This window comes from Hemicordylus capensis, chromosome 1 (assembly GCF_027244095.1).
Source record: "Hemicordylus capensis ecotype Gifberg chromosome 1, rHemCap1.1.pri, whole genome shotgun sequence".
In the NCBI taxonomy this organism is placed as follows: domain Eukaryota; kingdom Metazoa; phylum Chordata; class Lepidosauria; order Squamata; family Cordylidae; genus Hemicordylus; species Hemicordylus capensis.
Window position 1 is genome coordinate 302,955,577 of NC_069657.1, and position 25,265 is coordinate 302,980,841.

A 25,265-nucleotide genomic window follows, 5' to 3' on the forward strand; every position below is an offset into this window, starting at 1 on the left:
CAGTGTCACCAATTCCTAACTCAGTTTGTAAACCAGTTTCCTCCAAGACTGAGCTGAGAGGCCATCATCTTAATTACCTTGCCCAACCATGGGAGATTAGAGATGGGTTTATAGTTACCTCTGAGGGGTCCAATGTAGGTTTTTTCAAGTATGGTCTTAGACAAGGAGGCATCCTACCCTCCCTCAGAGAAGCATTCTGTCATTAGCTGGTTCTTGCTTTGTGTCCTTTAGGATCTATGACTAATCTTTTTAAAGGAGCACCTTCTTCAGTATGAATCCTGCCACTGCTTATCTTCAGGGGAAGTTCATCTGAGGATGCCGCTAGCTTGTCTGGTGGTGACTCAAAGAGTACTACCTTCTCTGTAGTTGCCCCAGGTCTGTGCAACACACTTCCTGCTGAGATTAGAGCTGCTTCATCCCTGTTGGCTTTTAGGAAACAACTGAAGACACATCTCTTCAGCCAAGCTCTCGAGGTAGTTGGTTTGTCTTTAAGGCTGTTTAAATATGATTTGTATATGTTTTAACTGTTGAGATCTTGGTTTGTTTTATTCTTTGTTTGTTTCATGCTGTAAACCACCTAGAGACTTTGGTAGTGGGCAGTATACAAATTTATTAAATAAATAAAAAATAAAGTAAAAAAAAAAATCTGAGTGTTAATTCTGCTCAGCATGCCTCCTTGACAATGAAGTTGAATATTATTTTCCTTTTCTCTTGAATTTTCCACTTCTTAACTTGTCACTAATCTTCATGAATTGATTTCCATTGAGGAGTCTCCAAAAATGCACTGAGAAGCCCCAAAGTTGACCTCTTTATGGATGTTAATTATAGGGTTGTGTTATCTGGAGGTTTGCAAGAGACGATCTCTCATCATTAACATAGTTAGAGCTTATATGTTTTGTTTAAATACACCTCACCATGTTCACAACCATGCCAGCTGCTACCGTTTGCAAAGGTCATACTAGTCTGTCAGTGGTTAGTCTGTTGAATTAAACAGATCATTAAAAACAGCTTGGAATAGTGTGACCCATCATGTCTTAAGACTGATCTAAATTCATCATAAATGAAAATTTTGCATCTTAGATTTAATTTACAATGACACCAAATCAACATGCCATGAACTATTCTAAAGAGCTTCAAAATAATGAGATGGCCAATATTTTGAGATCTGTGCCTTTCTCCTGGTCATGGGAGCATGCAATTTGAGGAAAGGAATCCTAAGGCCTAGTGACAGATTCCTATCTTAGCTTAGTTGCCAATCTGCTATTTCTAAAAAATATGCTAGATAAACATTCAAAGAGAAAAGGCATGTAAGGTTTTTAGCATCATAAGCTATCAGAAATTAAGACTAAGCCAAAATGAGATCAATTTTATGAAAACTCAGCCATGGTAAAAAATCATCTGCCTTTCACCAATTTTTCAAGGGCTAAGGTAAAAGCATTCACCCATTTAGAGTGAAGGCAATGCGGATCCAGGAAGAGCTATCTTCACTCTCAGTTGGCTTTGTGATATCACACAGTCAAATTCAATTGGCTATGTAGCTTTATGATGCCAGCACATCTTTGATTGGCTGGGATGATGATTTCTTGGAAGAAAACCCAGCTTTAAAAGAGAACAAAGGAAAAAACAGCAGGCGATTGAGGGAATTGTAGAAACTAGCCGACCCCACAAAGAGCATCTGTGCGCTCCTTGGGGCCAGCGGTTACCTCTCCCCTCCACCTTCCACCTCAGTCTCTGCTTCCGGGCCCAGTCGCCTCTCCTCCCCACTGCCACTTCTGCCCCCCCCCCCACTTTCTTTCCCCCCTCCTGGGCCTTGCCTCCATGGCTGGGCCGGGCCCGCCGCCGCCATGGTGACCAATCCTCCTGAGTGCACCTCAGCCATTCAGGCGCGTCTGCCACCCAGCCAATCAGCTGGGCTCTGGGACACACATTCTAAGGCACACCCAGGAGAATTAATATAATAGATGAGCAGTCATCAAACAAGGTTTTCTGCCGTGTGGAAGAAATATTTTACCTTGAAAAATGAAATGAGCAAGCATTCCTGTGATCTCTCCATTTTTGAGAAGGGTAACATGGAAACCAGGGCCTGGAGGCTTATTATTAACTATTGGCTGAAGATTCATTTGCAGCCAGCAGGCCTAATACCTTATTTTCTTTCTATTTCTCCCCGGCCTACTTGGTCTGAGGTGATTATTAACAAAAAGCTTTCGATAGGTTTAGACCCTGAACACCTGCTGGAGTTGGGTTTTCAGAGAGCAAAGGCTCTGGTATGCCTACGTCTTCTCAATATCGAGCTACAGAATGAGACAACTCTCCTTCCAAACCTATATAGGCCTTTAAAATCATGGACAGGATTCTCTTCTGCCCCATGCTTATCCACTATCACCCTTCTAAGTTTCGTTGGGCTTTTACTAAAGCTCGTTTTAATGCCTTTCCTTCTGCTTTACTTTACAGCAGATTCCATCAGTGGCCGATAGAAGCGTGGCTATGTCTCTGCAATGCCAATGAGATTGAGACGGTTGCTCACATTTTACTTTATTGTGAATTCTATAAAAATGTTAGGAAGTGTTTAATTGAGCCTTTGCTGTCTCGGTGCCTTGGTCATTCTTGTATTTCTAATGATTTGTTAGTGAATTTCTTACTTGAAGATAAAGACTCCAGTATCTCATATTCAGTGGCAAAGTTTTGTTACATTTCTAGTAGAATTCGGAGCTCTTTGGTCCGTGGTGGGATCTGTGGGATTGTTTGAATGTATCTCATGATGTGCCGTTGTTTTATTTATTTGTTTTGCTAGTCAATTGACCGAATAAAGATGATTGAGAAGGGTAACATAACTTCTCTTTTAAGAGAGGAGATCAGTATTTCTCAGGCAGTGGAATGAGTATTATTATTTATTATTTACATTTTATATCTCGCTCCAAGGAGCCCAGAGCGGTGTACTACATACTTAAGTTGCTCCTCACAACAACCCTGTGAAGTAGGTTAGGCTGAGAGAGAGGTGATTGGCCCAGAGTCACCCAGCAAGTATCATGGCTGAATGAGGATTTGAACTCGGGTCTCCCTGGTCTCACTCTAACCACTACACCACGCTGGCTCTCTGTACCATTGGTGGTCCTTCTCAGTATGGTATGTGACACTTGGACTCATTGCCATGGTAGCCGCATAGCACTGTTTTGCCGTGTTCTGCAGATGTCAAGTGGTGCACTGGTGCAAACTGCAAAGCATGCCTATGCACTGGCCCACCCAACCCTTCAAAAGAGACACAGGCTGGGGAAGGAGGTGCTGAGCAATGAAAGAGAAATTAGAAGGCAAGTGCAGATGAAGAAGCCTTTCCCTCACTGCAGGGACCACTGTGGGGTAAGCCACCTACCTTTGCACACAGCAGTGATCTGTGGTGGCATTGGTATCCACAATCTGCAAAGGTGGTACTTGAGGATAGGGAAAGAGAAACAGGTTGAAAATTCCTGGAGGAAACAACATAAACTTTGGTCATGGTAGAAACAGTGTTTTTGGAATGTTGTTTTTATTTATGGCTTGCCTAGCTAACAATACCATTGGACTCCCAAAGTACATCTGGATTTGCAGCATGGCATGCTGGGTGAAGAGATGAAGCAGCAGATTCTAATAATCTTCTACACAGAAAAGTCTAACGGACAGGATTTTCTGTTGGCCCAACTGATAGGCAGAATAAGTATGTAATGCCACTGAGGGATCACTCCAATCCACTCATGAATATCATAATCTTGAGATATTTATTCAGTGCATCTGTAATCTACAGTATCCTCTGCAGGTACAACCCTAACACCCCCCACCCCGCCAAGAAGAATAGCAAAAGAAATAAGTCCCATCACCCCTCCACACTCACACAACCAGCCAATTCTTTCCTTAAATATTTGGCTTAGGAAAAACAATTAGATATTGTTAGTAAATAGGAAGATCTTTTATGAAGTCAGGAAACTAGGAATACAAAGGATGAGGAACTCTATTCTGTGGGCAGCAAACACAATCTGCTCAATCTTGGCTGCTGAACATGGTTGTAGAGAAGGGGTGAATTTGCCAAACATCCATAAAATGAGATATTTAGTAACTAGCACCTTCTACAGAATTTGTTTACCACTGGAAGTCTTACCACTGGAGTTCTTCGAGGGCAGACCTTTATTGTCAGCTATACATTTGAAACAGCCAGTGTGATTTGCAACTTCATACTTAAAAAAACAATCTAGTGAGGAATGATAAATGTTCTCCTATTTCCTTGGGTCAAAAGTGGTTATGATCAGTAACCATTACTGATCAGAATTCATTCAGTGTGTTAATTGCAACAATAAAGCCTCCTTTTTAAAAATCCAAATCTTTACGATTACAAAAATAATTGGCTTGCATTCTCTCGGGAATGTTAAAGCATCTTTCCCCAATGTTATTTCAATCAGCAAAAAAATGCATCCTGCAGCTAACCAAATGAACTTTAAAGTGAGTGACATTGCCAGATTTAGCAAAATCCCTCTTTAAATGCTCTGTTCCCTTTGCAGAATTTAGCAGAGGTGAGTGAGGTACAAAATAATTCCTGTGTAGGTGAGTGGTATTTGTTAAAAGGCAATGTACCTTCCTCCCTCTAATTACAATACACTTTTTTTCTCCTACATCTAAGAGCACTTGCTGGTGAATATCAACTTGCATGCATGGAAAATCAGACGGAAATAACAACAGAGAGCAGGAGAGAGGAAAACTGCTTGCTTGTTCACCAAGGAGCAGCTAATTTTCAAGGGATTATAAAACATGTCCATTCTCATAATAACTGCTTCTTCCCACTCCTGCTCACATTGTTTTGTTTCATTGCTTGTCTAGCAACAGCCAGTCCTAACTAAAAAGGCAATAACGCAAAAAGGGAGTCCTAAACAAATTACAGATGGCCAAAATATGCCCATTTATAGTAATAAATACATTTGCGTGGTCACTGAAAAGAAACAGGGCATAGAAAGCAAGTGACAAGTGCCAATGGGCTTCCAAATTCATGGATTGAAACTGTGCTGTGGAGAAAGGAGAGATAAGGTTACTCTAAGGAGCAACAGGGAATGATGTGTGATCAAGTAGATCTGATTGTTAACAGTGGAAATGGAAAGGACATAAAAAAGTGCCATTTAAAAAACAAAAAACAACCCCTCAAAAAAAAAGTGTGAGGAGGAAACCATGGCAAATGAATGGAATAATGCAGAGTTGAGCGGAGCTGTGTCTAGGGTATAATGACAGGAACCACGGTGAAATGCCAGCTCCCAATGTGGAACTACAATGTCCAGAGCAGATTAACAGTGGCAGAACAATTCTTTAAGTAGAATGATAGTAGATTAATTGTCATGGCATCACCCCTATCATTGCTAGTGCAATAGTTATATGCTTAGTTATTTGTTTTCCCAGTATGCTGTAGTAGAGAAAGTCTTGCATTTAGATCAGCCAGACCTGGGTTTAAAGTTTAAGCCTTCCACTTAGCCATGAAGCTTGCTGGATGACAGCCAGCACATCTCAGACTAAAGTTGTCATGAGGATAAAACATGGGGGAAAAATGTATACCACCCTGAGCTTCTTGAAGAAAAGGCAAAATCAAAATATAAGTAACATTCCAGTATCTTTCACATGATGTTCATGCTTTTGGTAATCAGTAGCTGACACCCTGACTAAATTTACTCAAGGAAGTCCCACTGAAATTAAAAGGACAAGTTACACATCTTAACTTCTTATTTCTGTATTATGTTTTGGTCAGGGGTGTAGCTAGCGGAGAGCAGGGCCCATGTTCGCCCCTCTCCTTGGCTGCCCCTTGGAGTGAGGGAGATAATAAAAAAAATAGTAAGGAGTGGAGCTGGGCAGCCCTCTGGAGCTGGGCCCTCCGGGGTTCTTTGAACCCATCCGCTCAATTATAGCGACACCCCTGGTTTTGGTCTATTAGTGGTCTTTAAGTGACACAATGGTTGCTGCTTTGGCTGAGGTGATAGGAGAGCTTGTTCTTTTCTGTGCAATGAGCAGCAGCCTAAGCTAGACCATGTGTGCCACATACTGATGGAGCTGCTTTGTGTATTAAGCATTTGCTCCCATGAGAGTAGGCACATAATTTCTCTTGAGATGCACTTGTCACATGCATTTCTCCTCCAATAAAGTCACAGTTAAGAGGTCACGCAACCAGTACCTTAGTAGACCATTGTCTTGCCCAAGCTTGACTACTCCTTCAAGTGCTCAACCAGCTCAAGCCACCCATTTTTATTATTTTTATTTTATTTTATTTTAAAATAAATTTTACTGATGCCTGGTTCTGCAAAGCATTTCCAATGTACACTCCTAGCATCTTCATCATCATTCTAAGCACCCCAGCATAGATTTTTTTCTTTTCCTTCCTTGAGTCTCCTTCTCAGTATTCTGATGTCAACCAATATATTTGCTCCAGCTGTAGCTCCCCGTCCTCTTCTCTATGTCTGTTAACTCTGCTTTCTTGTCCCTTGCCATTCCGCTTATTCACCAATTGTTCTCCAACCATTAGACCTGCTTAGTATACTGCCAGTAACCTCCCCTTTCTCATTCAGCTGACTTCGATATACTGCTTGCAGTCATCTACTTATTTCCCAGAGCAGCTTCAGAGTGACTGTACTCCTTTCACATGGACCAGTTACTATTCTGGCTTATTTTTCCAACATTCTTCCAGCAGCCTTATCATTGTGCTCTGTCTCCATCCACAACCCAAGAGCCTTATTAATCCCTTCTTGATTTACTGTCATTCAACTCTGAGTACTGTCCTGTCTCAGTCATTCTGCTGCCATAGTATGCCTATTGTCATTCCACTCTGGGAACACCCATTTTGTCCAGTCACTTTGAGAAGCATCATATCACTGTGCACTGGACACAGTGACATGATGATGATAGTTATTTTACTATCAGCTTTTTTTTTTAATTGATGCAGTTCCACTGCCATTCTACACTAGCACTGCAATTGAAATTTGAATCTATTCAATACATTATCATTTAATACAATCATTCTAATCTGGACAATATCATTCCATAGCCATTCTTTTCTGGATACTGTGATTCCAGTGTCATTTTGCTTTTCCATTTGTTTCATTTCAAAGACTATAATGTAGGTCTGGACACTGTCATTGGACTCTGGGCCACCACCACTGTATTCTTGGTACTCATTGCTTGCCATCCTGAAAGCAATCTGTGTTATGTTGTTTGTTCCTTGTAGTTCCCTCCTTGGAAAAATCAATCTCTCTCTCTCTCACACACGCACACACACACCTCACTCAACTCACTCTCACACACACACGCATCGTGGTGGCATTTCCCTGGGTTCGTTGAATCCTATGAGGAGCCCCATGGCTCCGTTACAGCTGACCTGCCTTCCCTTTCTTCTGCAGTGCAGTTCTGATGCATTTTTAAAAGCCCGTTCATGTCAATTGACATTCGGTTGCTTTCCTTTTGCTTTTAGGGATCATTCCGGACGGGCTAATATCACTTTCAGTGGCCATTCAGTTGCTGTCATTGGTCTCTGAAAACGTCCCAGCGAAAAAAGGAGGATGCATCCGACCGCATATTTACGCCATCAGGCATCCCCTATCGTGACAAAGAAACTAAAGCAGGTGAAGCTCCTGGACAAGCAGGAAACAGTGCAGCAGCAGCAGCCACAACAAAATCGCTCCCTTCAAATCCCTCACCCTCCCACAGACGTAAAGTTAGGGATAACAAGAAAATAGAAAGAAAAGCAGAAACCACAAGCTTCCGGGCGGCATCTCTTGCTATTGCAGACTGATTGCATCTCTCTCCAGCCATGAACATGAAGCCACAATCCTAACCAGAGCCCCTAGATTTTGGGCAAGGAACAAACAAGGTTTTAATTGCAGCCTCGCTGAGAAAATTGCTATTGTTCCCGACAGTGGAAGGCGGCACTTTGAAAGCTGTGCTGTTTTTCCTTGGAGCGCCAGATCATTTAAATCTGCATCGCGGTGGCGAACTGACAGCTCTTGGGGCTGCGACAGAGGGCTTTATGCTTTAAAAGCAAAGACCGAAGGCGGGAGTCGGGGGAGGGGGAGAGATCAAGGGCTGCGCCTGCTCTTCTCCCTCGCGCGCCCCTTCTCTTGCCCTGCCTCTGAGTTTCCCTCGCAGCCAGCCACAGCGGTGGGAACTGAAGCTGGAAAAACCTCCCAGACGCAGAAAAAGACCGGGTTGTTGTGGGGAGGGGAGGGGAGACGTGCTTGGGGTTGAGTAGCTGTGACGTGCAAAATCGCACCGCGGCGGGCCCACTTGCCGGAGCCGAGAGGGAAGGCAGCCTCACGCACACGCACATATCCACGCGCGCCAGGGCGCGCGTCCAGTGGGGGGAAGGCGCGGAGAGGGGGAGCGCGGAGCGGAAGAGCACAGCGCGCGGTGGTTGCGCGTAGAGTTCGTGCTGCCTGAGGAAAAGGAGGAAGAGCGAGGCGCGCGCGCGCACTGCAAAACACAGGGCGCACTTGCCACAAGAGAGAGAGCGCGAGAGAGTAGCGCGCGCTCACACACGCGCTCTCTTTCACACACACACACACACACACACACACGGGAGAGGGAGCAGAAGCAGAGCACATAGGCGCACGCTGGAGCGCACACACACTCACACATCCCCATTCTCATTCTCCCTCACGCGCGCACACAGGACACACACACGCACACAACACGGACTCGCTCTTCCCGCGCTCACCCAGAGCTTCATCACTCTCCCTTCCCTCATCCTTTCGCTGGGTCCTGCCTGTTTCTTCATCGTTCAAATAGCTATTCGACATCCTTGGCCAAGGAGATATAGATATTTTTGCACCTCAGTCGCTGTCCTTCCCTCAGGTATCTGAGAGCTGGGGGGGAGGGAAGAAGAAGAGGAGGAGACGGAGGGCGAAAAGAGGAACGAGAACAAGCAGATTGACAACAACCACCGAGAGCCAAAGCCCGCCAACAAATCTGCAATAGGGCAGCCGGATCTCTTTTAGTTCGCCTACTAGCTCATCTCCTCCGCTTAATCTGTCTCTGCTGTTGGGTCAGACTTTATTTTCAAGTAAAACAAAACAAGAAAATCTCTGCTGTTAAGCCAAGTCCATTTTATTTCTCCCCGCCCTCTCCCCCCAGTTCTTTCCTGCAGTCAGTCTCTCTCTCTCTCTCTCTCTCTCTCTCTCTCTGGTTTGGGGCTTTTCCTTTTATATCTGGTTGGATTTGGTGGATCTGGAAGCAACCCTTTGCGCCCCCCCCCTCCTGCGGTTTAAAATATTTTTTTCCCCCACTCCTCTTCTGCCTTGGTTTTGAATGCGAGCTGAGGAAAATGGGCAACGGTACTTCCGCCAGAAGGGGAATCTCTCCGTGCCTGTTTTTGGGACGTGTTCCTGTGGTGCTAGGATCTTCTTAGAGAAATAGCCTGCCTGCTTTCGGAGTGGAAGGTAAGGCTTGTGCAAGAAGGTGGGGGGGGGGCAATAAAGCTCGGGGTGGCGGCGGGCAGGAAAGGCTAGAGACTGTTGCTTAAGGAGAGAACAAACAAGACTGAAGGAGAGAAGGGGCGAAAGACACACAACACACAATCCGACTGGATCCTTGCACCCAAGTGGTACATCGGCTATCCAAAAGTTAACAAGACTCCTTGGCCGAGTAGGCAAGTCATTGCCAGCCAAGCCGCTCGAAGAAACCCCTTCCCCAGAAAGGTTTGTGCATGATCGGGGTAATTTAATTGCTAGAGTAGGAAAGGGGGATCTTGAGGTTAATAGGAAGTTTAAGGGAAGTATGTGGGTCTTCTGTTGAGAAGCAGATCGGTGGAGTGATGGCGCCGTCTAGGTTTGATTAAACTACAGTGTCACCTAGTAGGGGGAGAGGGAGAGATATGCTTTTCTGTGGAAGGTTTTAATCCCCAATGAGCAACCTTAGATCTTTTGAGTGTCGTCTTCTTAAAAAACAGACCTCTGTATCCACCCCTCCCCTTCCTCTGAACCTACTCCATCAGAGCCTCTTGCTTCTGAAATGAGTGAGAACTTCTCATCATTGGCATTTTGCTGCATCGCCACCCAAAATACTCTCCTGCCTTATCAAGTGTGCCTAAAAGATAGCCCTGATGTAGCCGACAGAGGATTGCCTCTTTTCTGCTCAGACAATCCAAAATGCTTGACCAGGCTTCTTAATGGGAAGCAGCCTAGCACTGCAGACCTTTGTAGTATTTATTTATTGGGGTGTTTTTCCTTTCCCTAATCCTCAGGCTTTTATTGTTCTCTGAATCAAGGAAAATACACCTCCAAATTTTGAGATGGACCCCCTCTCACTGGTGGAATTCCTTATGTGAAGCCTTCATATCACTTTGTCTTTCAGTGCTTAGACTCTCCTGAATAATACTGCGCAGAGCTGCAATGCCTGCAAAGTGTTCCAGCAACATTTGTAAAGAATAGGTGATTATTTGCAGGGTTTACCCTTAGCAAGTTTCTCACTTCTCAGCCTTCTGTTTCGCAAAGAAGCCATTTGCTTTTGCTTGTGATTTTCAGCTAAGAGAAAAATCTGATGGCTTGGGTAGTTCCAATGTGAGCTTATTTTCCACAAGTATACCTCCACTCCTCTTAAAATCTCTCTCTGTCACTCTCTCTCATTTAAAGAGATTTAAAAAGAGTTAAGAGTCAGTGCTGCTTTCCCCTTCTCAACATTTAGAGCCTGCAATTTATAATCTGGGAAGCACAAAATCTCTTTGAGGGAACTGAATCCTCCGATTTGTTCAGCATTACGCAATTGGGGGTGGGAGATGCCTGGTCATTCAGAGGGAAGATGAAAGAGAGAGACTGAGACTTGTGTCAAAAACTCAGTAACTCTTTATGTGTTTGTCTCCAGGCAAACAATGGAAGAGGTAACCAGTGCCAATAAAAGAGTTTAAAAATACTAACTTGACATCACTTTTATTAACCATCACTTATAAAGATAACAAAGATGTCTAAGGGTTAAATAATATGAATATTAATACTGAAATTAAATATATATACTTTAAAAAACATTTTGAAGATAAATATGTCCAAAGGTTCACTTCTTTTTCTCACACTTCTGTTGGAGAAAAACAAATCCAGTAGAGCTTGTATTTACAGAGGACTAATACAGTTGTTGTAACTGGAGATGGAACTGGAAAAGAGAAGAGGCAATATTTTTCATCAATGGACACATCTGCAAAACACTGTTGATAGTAATAGAGAGCAAGGGACACTCAAAAGACCCTAATTAGATCCATTTCAGAGGGGAGTTCTAACACAGCAGTGCTGCCTAGTTCAGTCTTTGGTTGTATGTATTATAGATCCACTTCATGTATCTCAAGGGACTGTATCATGCAGAAATCATAGTGTTCAAAATTCTGAATCTTAGCATAGCTGATAGCATATAGCAAAAAGTTCTTGCTGTATCTCCAGCTATATTTTTTTCTTAAGATAATACTTCCCCAACATTTTAATAAGCTGTCGAATCTTGAATTATTGTTCCAGTTTTTTAAATCATTCCAGTATTTTTTTAAAAGCGGGATCTTAATCTAACCAGGTTGCTACTGCAATGGCATTCAGCCATATGGGAGATAATGCCCCATCTGTAACAAATAATAATTTGTGCATTTTTAATCATGACCGTAATTCATCATAATTACTCCTAAACCCTAATAGAAAAGATATCATGTAACAGCTGTTCCCAGCTTTTACTTGTGTGTGAAATTGTTTTATGTATAGAAAGACTCCTTAGTTTAGATATAACTATATTCATGTTGTGGTTATCAAATAAAGACCCCTAGATTTTAACTTTCATTTAGGTTTGAAAGTGTCACGTCCTGCCAAGTTGAATATGTGCTAAACAAGAGCGGCATTCCAATTAATAATGTAACAAATGTTATTTTTAAAATTTTTGATATGGGGAATTTGACAGTTAGGCTGGCCACATGGTGGCACTGTTCACACAGGATCCAAAATTTCCTTGTGTTATAATTTTTTTTTTAAAAAAGAAAGAAATACCTTTCTGTCTTTAGTGGGGGGGAAGGCACATTCTAACTGGAATCTTGAAAACATCTGGCTGGAATTTTGTTACATGTTTGATTTTCATTGCGTGAAGAATTCGACCTGCATTTTTCTTTCCTTCCCTTTCCTGCAGGCCAAATGACATAGGATGAAGGCTGTTCATAATTTGCTGATTTATATATTTTCCACCTATCTACTGGTTATGTTTGGATTTAATGCTGCCCAAGACTTCTGGTGTTCAACGCTGGTGAAGGGGGTCATTTATGGATCATATTCTGTAAGCGAAATGTTTCCCAAAAACTTTACAAACTGCACTTGGACGCTGGAAAACCCAGATCCGACCAAATATAGTATTTACCTGAAATTTTCCAAAAAAGACTTCAGCTGCTCTAACTTTTCCCTCCTGGCTTATCAGTTTGATCATTTTTCTCATGAAAAAATTAAGGATCTCTTAAAGAATAATCATTCTATAATGCAGCTCTGTGATTCCAAGAATGCTTTTGTATTTCTGCAATATGATAAGAATTTCATTCAGATACGCCGAGTCTACCCCTTTGATTTCATAGGATTATACAAAAAGGAAGATGACCAAAAATCTTTCTTTGAATTTTTGGTTTTAAACAAGGTCAGCCCAAGCCAGTTTGGTTGCCATGTATTATGCACTTGGTTGGAGAGCTGCTTGAAATCTGAGAACGGGAGAACCGAGTCCTGTGGGATCATGTATACAAAATGCACCTGCCCTCAGCACTTGGGAGAATGGGGGGGAGACGACCATTCTCTGGTGTTGCTTAATAATGTAGTCCTGCCCCTCAACGAGCAGACGGAAGGCTGTCTTACCCAGGAGCTGCAAACCACCCAGGTCTGCAATCTCACCAGGGAAGCCAAGCGGCCACCAAAGGAAGGTAGGTGCTCTTCAGGAGGGCTCAGTTGTCCCACAGCCCCTCTTGCTTTCCTTTCCACTGATATAAGTAAGTCTGAGTTGCACTCCACACCAGCTGCCCTTATGAAAGGATTTCTGAAGGTCTGTGGATATCCACCCTCTGGACTGCTTCTGAGGGGGATGATTTAATTTTTCTTATTTAAACTGATATCAAAGTGTTTTTATTTCCATTAAAGAGTTTCTGTATATTTCACTGAGGACGTCTGGTTTTGTTCTCAGAGACCTGCTTAGAGTAATGTTGATAGGTTGGGAGCTAAGTTACTATCTCTTTTGTTCTCACTGCAACCACCCAGCTACCATATGCTTATTCACGTGTGATCCTGTTGCTTTGGCTTTGCAAGGAAGATATTTCCAAAGGCATGTGGGTAACCTGAACAAAGTTCTAAAGGTTCAAAATGGCCAGAAGCCCAGAGGTTGAGGTGGGGGCAATCTTTACTATATTCAAGTCAGGAACTAAAATTGTGTTCATGTGACAGTATGGTGATTCAAACCTTGGTATCCTGCATGGGATTCAACTAGTGTTGCCAAAAACAGCAACATAAATGGTTTAAAAATAAGGCACTTTAAGATATGCTCTGAGGTAAGCTTAAACAAGTAGGTATCTGTTAGGGAGTTTTGAGTGTGAACTGTAAGAAGGGACATCTGGTAACCCTTGGACAGAATTTAGGAAGTATACACTCTGGAGAAATTCTGCATGGGTTCTTCTAGTCTGCAGAAGGGCTCACAAGAAGACTAAACCAATTGCAGCTCTCCGCCCTCCCCCCCCCCCCCACCCCGCCACTGCTTTTGCAAGAAAAGTTCCTGAAGATCTGATGGTCTCAAAATGCAATCGGGATAATGACACGAGGATTGTCTTTTAATAGCATAGATTGCTGCTTATTTTGTGAAGAAGCAGAGCTATGGGGATTGGGCATTTATCAAGGCATTTGTGGGTGCCACCCATCTCACCTCAGCTGAGAGATTCACTTAGTGTCTTCTCTCCTTTGTGTGTGCCTTTTTAACCTAGAATACCAGTTACAGATCTTTCCAGGGAGGTAAAGCTCACTGATGTAGGAAAAATCTTAAGGAAACAAATAGCAGGATTTATAAGTTCCACATAGTGAAGTGTTAGGGGCACTGAATGGAGGTGTTCTAATACAGAAAGGTTGATCAGAGCTACAAATATAACGTATACTGAAGTATAAGTCAAATTTCAAATGATGTAGTATGTAAATGTACATTACCTAATATATCTGGTTAGCAAAATTTCACAAAGGAGAAAGCTGCTCTCCTCTAAAGTTACACTGGGTGCTTGGAACCAGGGGGTGAATGTGTGTGTGAGACTGGAAAGAGAGATTTTCTCCCTGTTGAGGCATAGCTCCTTGTGCTGAAGAAGGTTGCATTTTAATGCAGGAAATGTTTTCTCTCTCCCTGGTTTCTACATGGTCACAAAGCTCTCTGTCTGTAGGGAGGCAGAGCCAAGCTCCCGATCTCCCTAATAGAAGTTGCCTTTGTAAAGGAATGCAAAATTGACACGTTGTTCTGTGAGGATTTTCTTTAAGGGTAGCCAAGGCTGAGTGGTGTGGGAGAAGAAAAGCTGAAGCTGCTCAAACTGCTGAGCTGCCAAAGATACTCTTAAGGGATGGGGCGGAGTGGTGGGGGGGAGAGTAGCTCAGCCTCATTTGGGCTAAAGCAGGATGAAGGCTCCTGGCCTCTAAGCAGGGGTATGGGGAGAGGCAGGGAAGGGTGAAATAGTTATGAAGCAAGACCTGAGTTGGTTTCAGAAACAGGTCAGTGTTTCTCCAAATATAGTCTGCAGCTGGGGATGAAGACTGCAAAGTGATTTTAAATTACTCAAAGGCTTGTTTCTTGTAAAGATCCCATAGAAGCCCTTGTAACGGCAGGGATGGTATTTAACATCATTTAAAGCTAATTAATGTCCCTTAGAATAAGAAATTTCCCCCCAAATTGTGATGCTTGAAGCTGACTATTAAGACAATTAACCACAGAAAGTATCTGAGAGACATGGGAACCTATTAGCATTTGAAGGCTGTAATTGTTTTTGGGAGCAGTTGTGGGCTTTAACTCATTCCTGCCGGCAGGCCAGTTTGCTGTGCTCCAACAAATTGGAGGTGGGTGGGTGGATTTACAAACAGCTTGCTGGTTGTGTTTGTGATGGATGCATTAAGATAGTCCTGGGACTGACAGAATCTGTGACTAATGTGACTGTCCAGATTCTTTGGCTCATAATGTAAGTTAAATGGAGTTAATTGATAGATACAGGTTTCAAGGGTCCCCCCTCTTTCTTGGAAAAACTGCAACTTTGGCAAGTCCTTGGTGATGTTTTGAATACCATAGCATAGAGGGGTCTCCTGAGAGTAGATTGCTGCTTTCTAGTCTTCTAGTATCTCAAAGTTCAGCATTTCATGAAGTCACACTCCAGAACTGTGACATCCTATGTGCACACCCATGATGACATATTTCATTATCAAATATGATGAAATATGTCATATTTGGAAATAAGAGAAAGGGAGATTCCTTTAGTATGAAGCATGTCTTCTAATCTTAAAGACATCTGGCAGTCTTAATGTTTGTACACAAAAGAAGTCAGGCCTGAGTGTTTCTTTGGAAAATTTTCTAGGCTAGTCTGACAATTTGCATGCTTTGGCAAATTGGTGTTTATTACCCCCACAGAGTTTTAGATGGAGCAGCCATTCACCAAATGCAGAGGCCATGCAGCAAGAGTATAGTGTTGTTTTTCTGCTGCTGTATATTTGGGCAGCAATTAAATTTTAATTGCAAAAGAGATGCTATTCCTCTTGTTGTGCATGCTTCTCTCAACATCCATTCCTCTTAAGCCACAGGATACCTAGGAAATGAAGACATGTGTGGGTGACAAGTATGTTTGCCAAATACATGTTTCTACCTTTTTGTGTGTGTAGGTGGAGATTGTGACTCAATACTCATGCTACTGTACCTAGTGGAAGAGAGTTAGTGAAAACTGTATTGTATTCCTTTGTTTTAAAATATGAGCATCCCAGAGCATGCAGAAAATATATTATTCCAATTTCAATTGTGTTTTACTCGACTGATTCCTATTTGTCATTAATAATATTCTCATGACATTAGCAGACATATCACATTAATATAAAAACAAAGTTTCCACATCAGTTTCTATAACATAAAATATATCTATCTCTTTCACTGTAGGTGGTAGGCTTCTTTTTATGTGGTGTTGGAGCTTGAAGAAAAACACATTTTCATAATTGTTATTTTGTGAACTTGAATTTTATTAGTGGATCTTTAATAGATTATACTTTTAATGCATTTTATCAGCTATCAAATTAATAATTAAATGAAAATACCATGCTGTTTTATACAGTTCTTTTCTAGAATTTCAAAGGGTTTTGAGAATTATATGATGGAAAACACAATCATATTTTTATTTAGAAATTGTAGCACTGACAGTAGTTGTGTTGTGTATGTGTCGACTGAATGTATAGTTCTGACTCCTTGTTTTTTATATTACTCAAAACATAAATTTCAAAGCTAATCATTTGATATGATTATAGGTAAATGATATAGATATAGATATAGATATAGATATGATATAGGTAAAAAAGGTTTCAGTGTGTGTGAAAATGATATGGGCAGTAAAGCAGCATGTTGAAAGAATGAGCTCTAGAGACACAGAGTCATGCAAAGGGACTTTTTCTAATGTTCCCAGTAGAATTGGTTGTAGTAGTGTGTAGCTTCCAAGGCTGGTAGAAAATGAAGTAGAGATTTTCTTCATAGAACTGAAACGTGTTGGACTTGATGCTTTAATACCTAAGACGTTCTTTAGTGGTATACTAATAGTAGGTACGGTTTTCAGAGGTCTGGAAACATTTGCAATGATGACTCAGAGAGGTTTAAAATAGAACCTGTATGGTTTACTGTATGTTAGATAAAGTGGCCTCATTTATTCATGCTCTTGTTGCATCCAGACTAGCCTCTTGCAATGCACGTTACATGGGACTGCCTTTAAAGTCAATTCTGCAGTTAGACTTGCTGCAATTGGTACAAAATTCTGCTGGTACATTGCTAGTTGGTGTGCAGCAGTTGGAACATATTACTCTGATTTTACTTCAGCTACATTGATTACCTGTTCATACCAAGGATAGGGCCTTCTTAGTGGTCGCACCACAATTTTTCAGATGCCCTTTCAGGAATGAACTGACAAGTTCGCTCCCCACTTTTGGATGGGCTGTAAAGATATTTTTATTCTTGCAGGCATTTGATTAATCTTTTATTTTCTGCATACTTGTGTTTATGTTTTGTTGCTGTTTTTGTTTTATTATTGTATTTTTATAAAATGTTTGTATTTGTATTAATGTTTTTATTGTATGCTACTTTGAGTGCCTTTTCATGTAGAAAAGCAGGACAAAGATAAAATAAATAAATAAATATTAATTCAAAATTTAGTGATGGCCATACCACCATCACATAAACAAATACTATTCCTCTTAGAGTCTTATCAGAGTTGGTGTGGTATATATAGTGGTTAGAATATCAGAGTAAGTCTGGGGAGACTCAGGTTCAAATCCATACTCAACTGTGAAATTAACTGGATTACCTTGGGCCATGTCTCAGCCTAACCTACCTCACAAGTCTGTTGTGACGATAAATAGGAGTGGGGAAGAACCATGTGCTCCACTCTGGGCTCCTTAGAGTAAGGAAATGTAATAAATACATACTGACTTTAGTCCTTCACACTTGATTGCTATGATCAGAATAAAATAAACTTTGGATGACATACAGACTAGTACTTCACTTGTGCAGCAGTGCCAAGATCTAGACTAGCACTGTTGTGTGAGCAAGGGAAGGGGTGATTTTTCGACAGTCTCCCCTTACCTCTGAATTCCCTGTTCATCATGAAAATACCTCCCTTATGGTCAGGTGACCATCAAGGACATATTTTCATGATGAAGAATGGGCTTGAAAGGGAAGAGGAAATGGCTGAAAATCACCTCTTTCTCTGCGGGTGTGGCGACACAGTGCTAGTCTGGACAACAGCCTCTGTATTTATATATATTCCACCCCATCCAGAGACCCTGGGCAGTTTGAAGTGATACTAGTTTTCAACACATTGAAATGGATGGATTAGATACACTGAGGAAATGTGCACAGCCACAAATTGTATCATTTGCAATGTGATCATTGCATTAGATGCATCCCAGTTGGACTTCCCGATTACTGCGGTGATTAAAAGTGTAACATGCTCAAAGACACAGCAATCTAATATTTGTCTCTATTACAATGTTATCTGGTTTAAAATAAGAATTAAATTAGAAAATATTATTGTACTACAGAATCCACTCAAACAAGATGATCCTCAAAAAACCCTTTTTAGCTGTTGCTATTTTGTGCTGTACATTAATGTATATTGTCAAACAGATTTAACAACTCTGCAATTTATCAGGGTGGTGTGATATTGTGAAGCCATTGGATGTGGCTTGAAGGGTGAGGTAATGAGGTAATTGCCCTCTTCAGGCTTGGGTATGGAAGCACTGGGATGAGAACTGAAATAAGCATACTGTATATACTCGAGTATAAGCCGAATTTTTCAGCACCCAAAATGTGCTGAAAAAATCAGCCTCGGCTTATACTGGAGTCATCTATCTGCCCGTGCTAAAATGTCCCCCTATAATAAAGTACATACTGGTCACAATATACCCCACTGATGTCTCAATTAATGTAATTTTATTGGCATTTATTTTGATTATTGAAACTCACCAGTAGCTGCTGCATTTCCCACCCTAGGCTTATACTCAAGTCAATCAGTTTTTTGGTTTCTTAGGTAAAATTAGGTTCCTCGGCTTATATTCGGATCGGCTTATACTCAAGAATATACGGTAATTAATTCTGTGCAAAAAGCTGCACACTTTTGTTTAAGGGGTGCCTCCACTTGAAAGAAAGTTAATTCGCTACTGGTTTAACTTAAATTGGTTAAACCATTAATTTCATCCATTAATGTAATATCTTCTTTTTGGATGTATAAGCTACCCCATATTTGCAAGTAATTAATTGTAAAGCCAAATGAAGTAGCCCGGGACTGCTTGCTTCTGAAATACTCTATGAACCTTAAGGCAATAAAATCAGGTACTATAATATAAATTTTGTATTGATTCAGATCACATTCTAAAATATGGTTCAAACAAAAGCATGAATGTACTGCATATTCTTTCCACAAGCTCTTGTTAAAAAGCACGAGAACTACTACAAAACATACTTATAACACTGTGCAAACTTGCACACTGGTTTACAGAGTGGCTCGAGTGGCTTTTTAACATTCCTTTCATGGTTCTTTGGATCCAACCCCATATCTTTAATAAGTTGATAAATTATTAACATTAATAATTTAAGTTAGTTAATAAGGTTAACTAACCTTATTTACAGATTGCTCTTTCACTGAACAATTCAACTCTTGTCAGTAGGGTTACCAGCTTACCCAACAACTACTCCTGGAGATTCCCCCCAATATTTTTTCCAATATTTTTCACAATATCAGGTCATTAAAATATCCAGGATTGCTTTTAATAGTAAACATTGAAAATTGATGGCGATTCCTGGAGATTCCTGGGCTGAGTGGAGGTGCGCTCTCCTTTCTCTTTCCTGATGTCCCAGAAGCAGCAGAAAACAGTGCCCTTCACTTGGGTCTTTGAATTTACCCAGGTCCATTGTTCACTGAAAATGTTTTTTCACCTTCTTTTGCCTGTAATTATTGAGGCGTTTTTGATTTTTTAGTTTATCATGTAATAAATAGATTGTTTCAATCTTTGTTTACACCCTCCCCCCAACACATTTTATAGTTATTGTAGACTGCATCAGGAACTCTTAGTAAGAGGCAGCTGATAAATGTAAATAAAGGAGAACCTCAGTATTCGTGGGGGCTCTTTTCTCCACAGTTACACAGTTCTCTGATAAGGAAACAGTGAATACTGAGTAACTGTGTCTATGAGATTGAGAGGGTTAGGTTTTTGAAGGTTTTAAAAAAGTGCCAAAAATTGGCTAAACTGCCCTAAAATCGTGGGGGGAAGTGTCCTACCATACTCAGTCTGTCTACAGCTGTCCAACAATGCTCCTGACATGCTGCAATCTGTGGATTTTTAGTTGAAAAATCAGTTTTTCCTATTTTTTTCCACAGGAATGAGCCAGAAGGTGATTCCCTTATACAAATTGGTGATCATTTGAACCTCGGAGGTCATTTCCACCCACCCCAGACCTGCAATATGCAAAAATTAACCCTTTGGGGGGCTGTTTTTTCTACATATTCCAAGATCGGGTGCCAATTACCCAACCGGGGCTATGTGAAACTGCGGATGTCGGGTCCACAATTAATGATGTTCTCCTGTAAATGCTGATATGCCCCAATCCAGGTAGGGGCTATGTGGACACGGAAACAGAATTCTGACTGAATGAGGAAATGTGTGTATCTACAGTTCCCCACCCTGATCCATATAACATAATGTACATCTGTTTAAATAATGTAATGCACATCTATGTAAAATATGTGTATTACATTATTTAAATATAGAGGCAAGCTGGTATCCTGCTGATCATCTGTTTGAGAGTGAAGGTTTGGAGTGCTGAATTCAGTTTCCCTACTTCCTCTTCCCTACCAAACATTTAGCTGATGGGAATTCAGGTTGTTTTTGTTTTTAAACAAGAAGAAGCCCAAGTGGATCTGTGCATACACTGGTGGGTTGGAGCTTCAGTCTACCATATAAAGAGACAAAATTTCCAGGTGTGCTGTTACAGTATATTAACTGTGATTGTGACACACAATAACTGACATATACTCATTCAGCCTGTTTTGAATGAATGCAGCATTACAGAATCAGAATAGAACTGTGCATACTGTGAGATAAATGTCACATTACCACTCCACCCCCCCAAAAAAACCCATCCAAATGCTTGTGTAGGTCATTAATGAGGCCTAGCTCTATGCCATGTTTTTGATTTATTCAATAAAATCCTCTAATCCTCTTCAGTACTTCACTTCTACAGAGCATTCAAGGGCATTTGGCAAAATGGACTTTAGCTCATGAAAGTCTATGCCACAAAATATTTGTTAGGGCACAATCTAGTCTGTTCTATGTGTGACAATGCACATGGATAGCCCCAATGAATCTTTCTGGGAAAGGCCCTTCTCTGTGTTCTGCCAACTTTATGTGGGTGGTGACCAAGGAATATGGTCTTCTTGGTTGTGGCTACCTGGTTTTCAAATGAAGCTCACCTGGCATCACATCTGGTGTGCGTTCTCTCTCTCTCTCTCTCCCCCCTTCTCCTTTTTATTTGTACAGCCCTTTTAAAATATTTTAGAATTGCAAAGTTTTTAGTCTTCTGTTTTTATTTCAGCCACACTGCTGCTAGTTTTAGCATGTGAGTTTTTTGTGATCTGATTTTATTATGTTTTAACTTTGTATGCTGCTCTGTGGGCTGAAGAGCAGCTGAGTTTTTAAAAATAAGAATACTGGAGCACAGCTCTGTACACATGAAAGTGGGCCTCTTGGGAGAAGGGGTTGTAAATAGAGAAATTTCACTTGTGAAGCAGCATATGCAGAAACATGAGGGATGAAAGGAAGTTGTGAGGGACTAGATTATTGTCTAGGGCATGGATTCTCAACGCTGGGTCCCCAGATGTTATTGGACAACTCCCATAATCCCCAGTCCCAGTGGCCTTTATTTGGGGATTATGGGAGTTAAATCCAATAACATCTGGGGACCAGACGTTGAGAATCCCTGGTCTAGGGCAACGTAGGTTCTTTCCTAGGGAAGGTAGGTGCCTTCACCCCGCCCACCCTCCCCGGCCTAGCAAAAGGTTGTGGAAATTACCTTAATGTGTGCTTTTTTCCTCCCAGGTTGTTTCCCCCACCTTTGCACTGGAAACAACAACGGTATTTGCCTCTGAATCAAATGATTATTTAGTATTCAGTATTCCCCTGCCACCTCCATGAACTTCAGGTTAGATTTTCTGGATTTCTTTTCGAAAAGGGGTGAAAATTGCCTATGGCCACCTAGTGAATCTGAGAGATATTTTATTTTTATGTCTTTTAAAGATTTTTATCCCACTTTTCAACCTGCCTTCTCAAAGCATGTTACAGTACTAACAAAAAACAAAAAAATCCATGAAAAGCCATCAGTATCTTTGATGGAGGCTGGCTTACTGGCTGCAAATGGGCACAGCTCTTAGAGGGGAAGGAGCCAGAGGACAGTTTGTTTTAGCCAGGCCTATGGAGAGGGTCCGGCTCTCTGTCTGTCGCTCAGTGGTAGAGCATCTGCTTTGCATGCAAACGGCTCCAGGTTCAATCTATGGCATCTCCGGTAGGACTGGGAAAGACTTCAAGCCTGAAATCTTGGAGAGCTGTTGCCAGTAAGAGCAGACAACACTGAATTAGATGGACCAAGAGTCCGACTTGGTATAAGGCAGCTTCTGATGACCTTTTCCTCTACTGTACCTGTACTTCAGCCAGGTGAAATGGCTGCAGATGGATCCTGTTCTTAGTGGAGCAACCAGACAGTTGGTGTCTGCCAGGCTGATGGAGAAGGCCCAGTTCTCTGACCTCTCCTGCTGCTAGGTAGAATGCTACTGATGGATAACGCTCTCAGATACAAGGGCAAACGACTGTCAGATGATGGTCTCAGCCAGGCCAATGGCAGGTGGGGGGTAGGTGGCTCTGGCTTTCCCCTGTGCTACAGGAATATAAATATGAATCAGTGTACAGTTCTGCTAAGTTCAGGAGATAAGTTAATTGCACTTAGCTTAAACACTAATAATAACAGAAAATGGTTAACATTGTTGTCAGTATTGTAGTGGATAAGGGCTGCTTTCATAGGAAACTTTTAAAATAGATTATGTTTTTAAAGCTTTTTGTGTAGTGTTTGAAAGAGGGCTGTACTTTGGTTTGATGACTCGAGAGACTTGTACCGAGTACCCACAAAGAGCTAATTTTAAAAGTCATCTATGTTTGAATAGTAAGTATCCTTTTATATAACATGAAAATTGAGGCTGATATGGGGAAGTAAGTAGAACCTAAAGCATTTTAGTCTTTCTTAATTCAACGACTTTTGCTGAGCTGATCATTTCATAGAAGTGCTAATAGTTTTCAGTGCTTTGATTAAATTTGGTATCAGGGCCGGGATCCATAGGACTTTGAAACTGGTTCCAGGCATCCAAGGGGGCATTTGACTTATTTCTTTCAGTGCTATATGGCAAACTGCTTTTGAAACTGAGGGGAATTTTAAAAGCAGTTTGTGATATGACAGGAGGGCCAGTTGCTTCAGTTAAAGCAAATAAAACCCCTTCTGCTCTTTGCATTTCAGCCTATGTCTCCCTCTTCAAAGATCTTTAAGGAGTAACACATTCCTTCTAAAGTCTTGAAAGGGGGTTGTCAAATTTGTTTGATTTAATGGCACCTTTGTATTCTATTTTTATGTTAATTGTCTGCTGTGCAACACATTTAAAATATGCATTGGACCTTGAACCAAAAGCTTGCATTACAACAGGAGATGATGATTTGATTGTAAGGGATGGGGCTGCAGCTTAGAGGAATAGTGTTTGCTTTGCATGTAGAAGGTCCCAGGTTCAATCCCTGGCATCTCCAGATAGGGCTGGAAAGACTCCTACCTGCAAATGATGGAAAGCTGCTGCCAGTCAGCATAGACAGTACTGAGGTAGATGGACCAATAGCCTGACTGGTATAAGCCAGTTTCCTATGCTCCTGACTTTAGCAGGAATTAATTAACTCAATTTTGCAAGTTTATCTTCCTGGTATGTCTTAGAAAGCAGCTGGTTCACTACCCAACACATACTCCCTTCATTACTCTCCAGTATGTTAATAACTCCGTCTTCCCTTGTGTTACCCCTCTAGTTGGATGGCAACAGTTGCTGCAGAATTCCTTTGGGTGACAGCAAATGTTGAATATTCTTGGCTGCATCATTGTAGGTGACCTGTCTATCTCGTAGTCAGTTCCTCTTGAGAAGATGCAAGCACGTTAGCAAGATAAAATAAGAAAATGGTGGCTTCATTCAGTTCCCAGTTCATATGCACAATTGTATAACATACACATAGAGCTGTCACTGAATTCCTAGGGCACATGCACATATTGAATGACAGCAGCACAGTAATACAAGCTTGGGTGGTGTTTTTTTGTCTTTTGTATTATGTTTTTGAATTACTTCTATATTTTCCCAAGTTATTTTTCATATTATTGTCTGGAAATATCAGCATTGCAGTGTTCAGTTTTCCGTTTTAATTTGTACTAGAACAATCTGTTTAACATTTCAATATACAGAAGTAATTTATTCAGAGAAGAGTTCTTTCTTCCAGGGGAATTAATTTTTATTAAGCTTATTCAGTCATACTCTATGGGCTCTATCAAAGCATCCAAATTCAAAGTTGTTGTGGTTCTTTGAATCTCAAATTGAAGTTTAGCTCTTCCTCTGTAGGTCTACATTAATTGCAATAAAATAAAGGTCAAGGTAGTATTCAATTGGGCATTATTTGTATTTACTGTTAACAAGAAATATAAAACAAGGTGTACAAGAGGGAAAGTGCAAAAAAGCCATTGTACAAGAGGGAAAGTGCAAATTTATAAACTATACATCAGTGATTTATGACAATTTTAGCAATTATGCATTTTGTTATGATTTTTTGTTAAATAAATATTTTTGCGAGAAATAGAATGCTTTTTTTGGCAGTTAATTATTATGATAGTTGCAACAATGCTGCAACTTTATATGGGACTACAGCCTTCTGTGGGATTTATGTTATTCCTGATATCAAGTTTGTGAACAGTTCCTTAGGTGTACAATGGAAAATATTATTATTATTAGCTTTATTTGTTAGCTGCCCCATAACAAATTGTTCTCTAGGTGGTTTAAAACACAACATTAAAACATAAGATGATAAACACACAACACATTAAATCATAACAAACCAAGAAGTGGGCGAGGGGAAGAAAATACAAAGTACAATTCAAAACAATTTAAAAGACATTTTTAAAAACCAGTTAAAATTGGTTCAAAATTTTAAAATCTAAAAAGCCTGATAGAACAAAAAGGTCTTCCCCTGGTGTCTAAAAGAATAAAGTGATGAAGCCAGGCGATCCTCACTGGGGATGCTGTCCCATAATCATGGTGTAACCACCTAAAGTTCTAAAAGGCCCTCTTCCTAGTAGCCACTCACCTCACCTAATTTGGCAGAGGCACTTGGAGGAAGTGCCTCCGAAGAAGACTTTAAGGTCCGGATTGGGACGTATGGGGCAAGGCATTCTTTCTAATAACCTTGTCTCAAGCGATTTAGGGCTTT

At 41.1% G+C, this 25,265-nt stretch overlaps 1 protein-coding gene across 6 annotated transcripts in view; it reads left to right on the top strand.

Moving 5' to 3' along the window:
- The first annotated feature begins 7,862 nt into the window (after nucleotides 1–7,862).
- ADGRB3 (adhesion G protein-coupled receptor B3) overlaps nucleotides 7,863–25,265 on the top strand; it is a 668,379-nt gene continuing 650,976 nt past the window's right edge. Inside the window, exons 1-2 of one of the 6 annotated variants that reach the window (XM_053286711.1) lie at nucleotides 7,863–9,422; nucleotides 12,127–12,895. In XM_053286711.1, the coding sequence (XP_053142686.1) occupies nucleotides 12,142–12,895 (754 nt within the window). In that variant the 5' untranslated portion in view covers nucleotides 7,863–9,422; nucleotides 12,127–12,141. Of the gene's footprint in view, nucleotides 9,423–12,126; nucleotides 12,896–25,265 lie in introns of those variants that run through there. The other 5 variants (XM_053286709.1, XM_053286712.1, XM_053286708.1 and 2 more) reach the window with 5 other exon arrangements.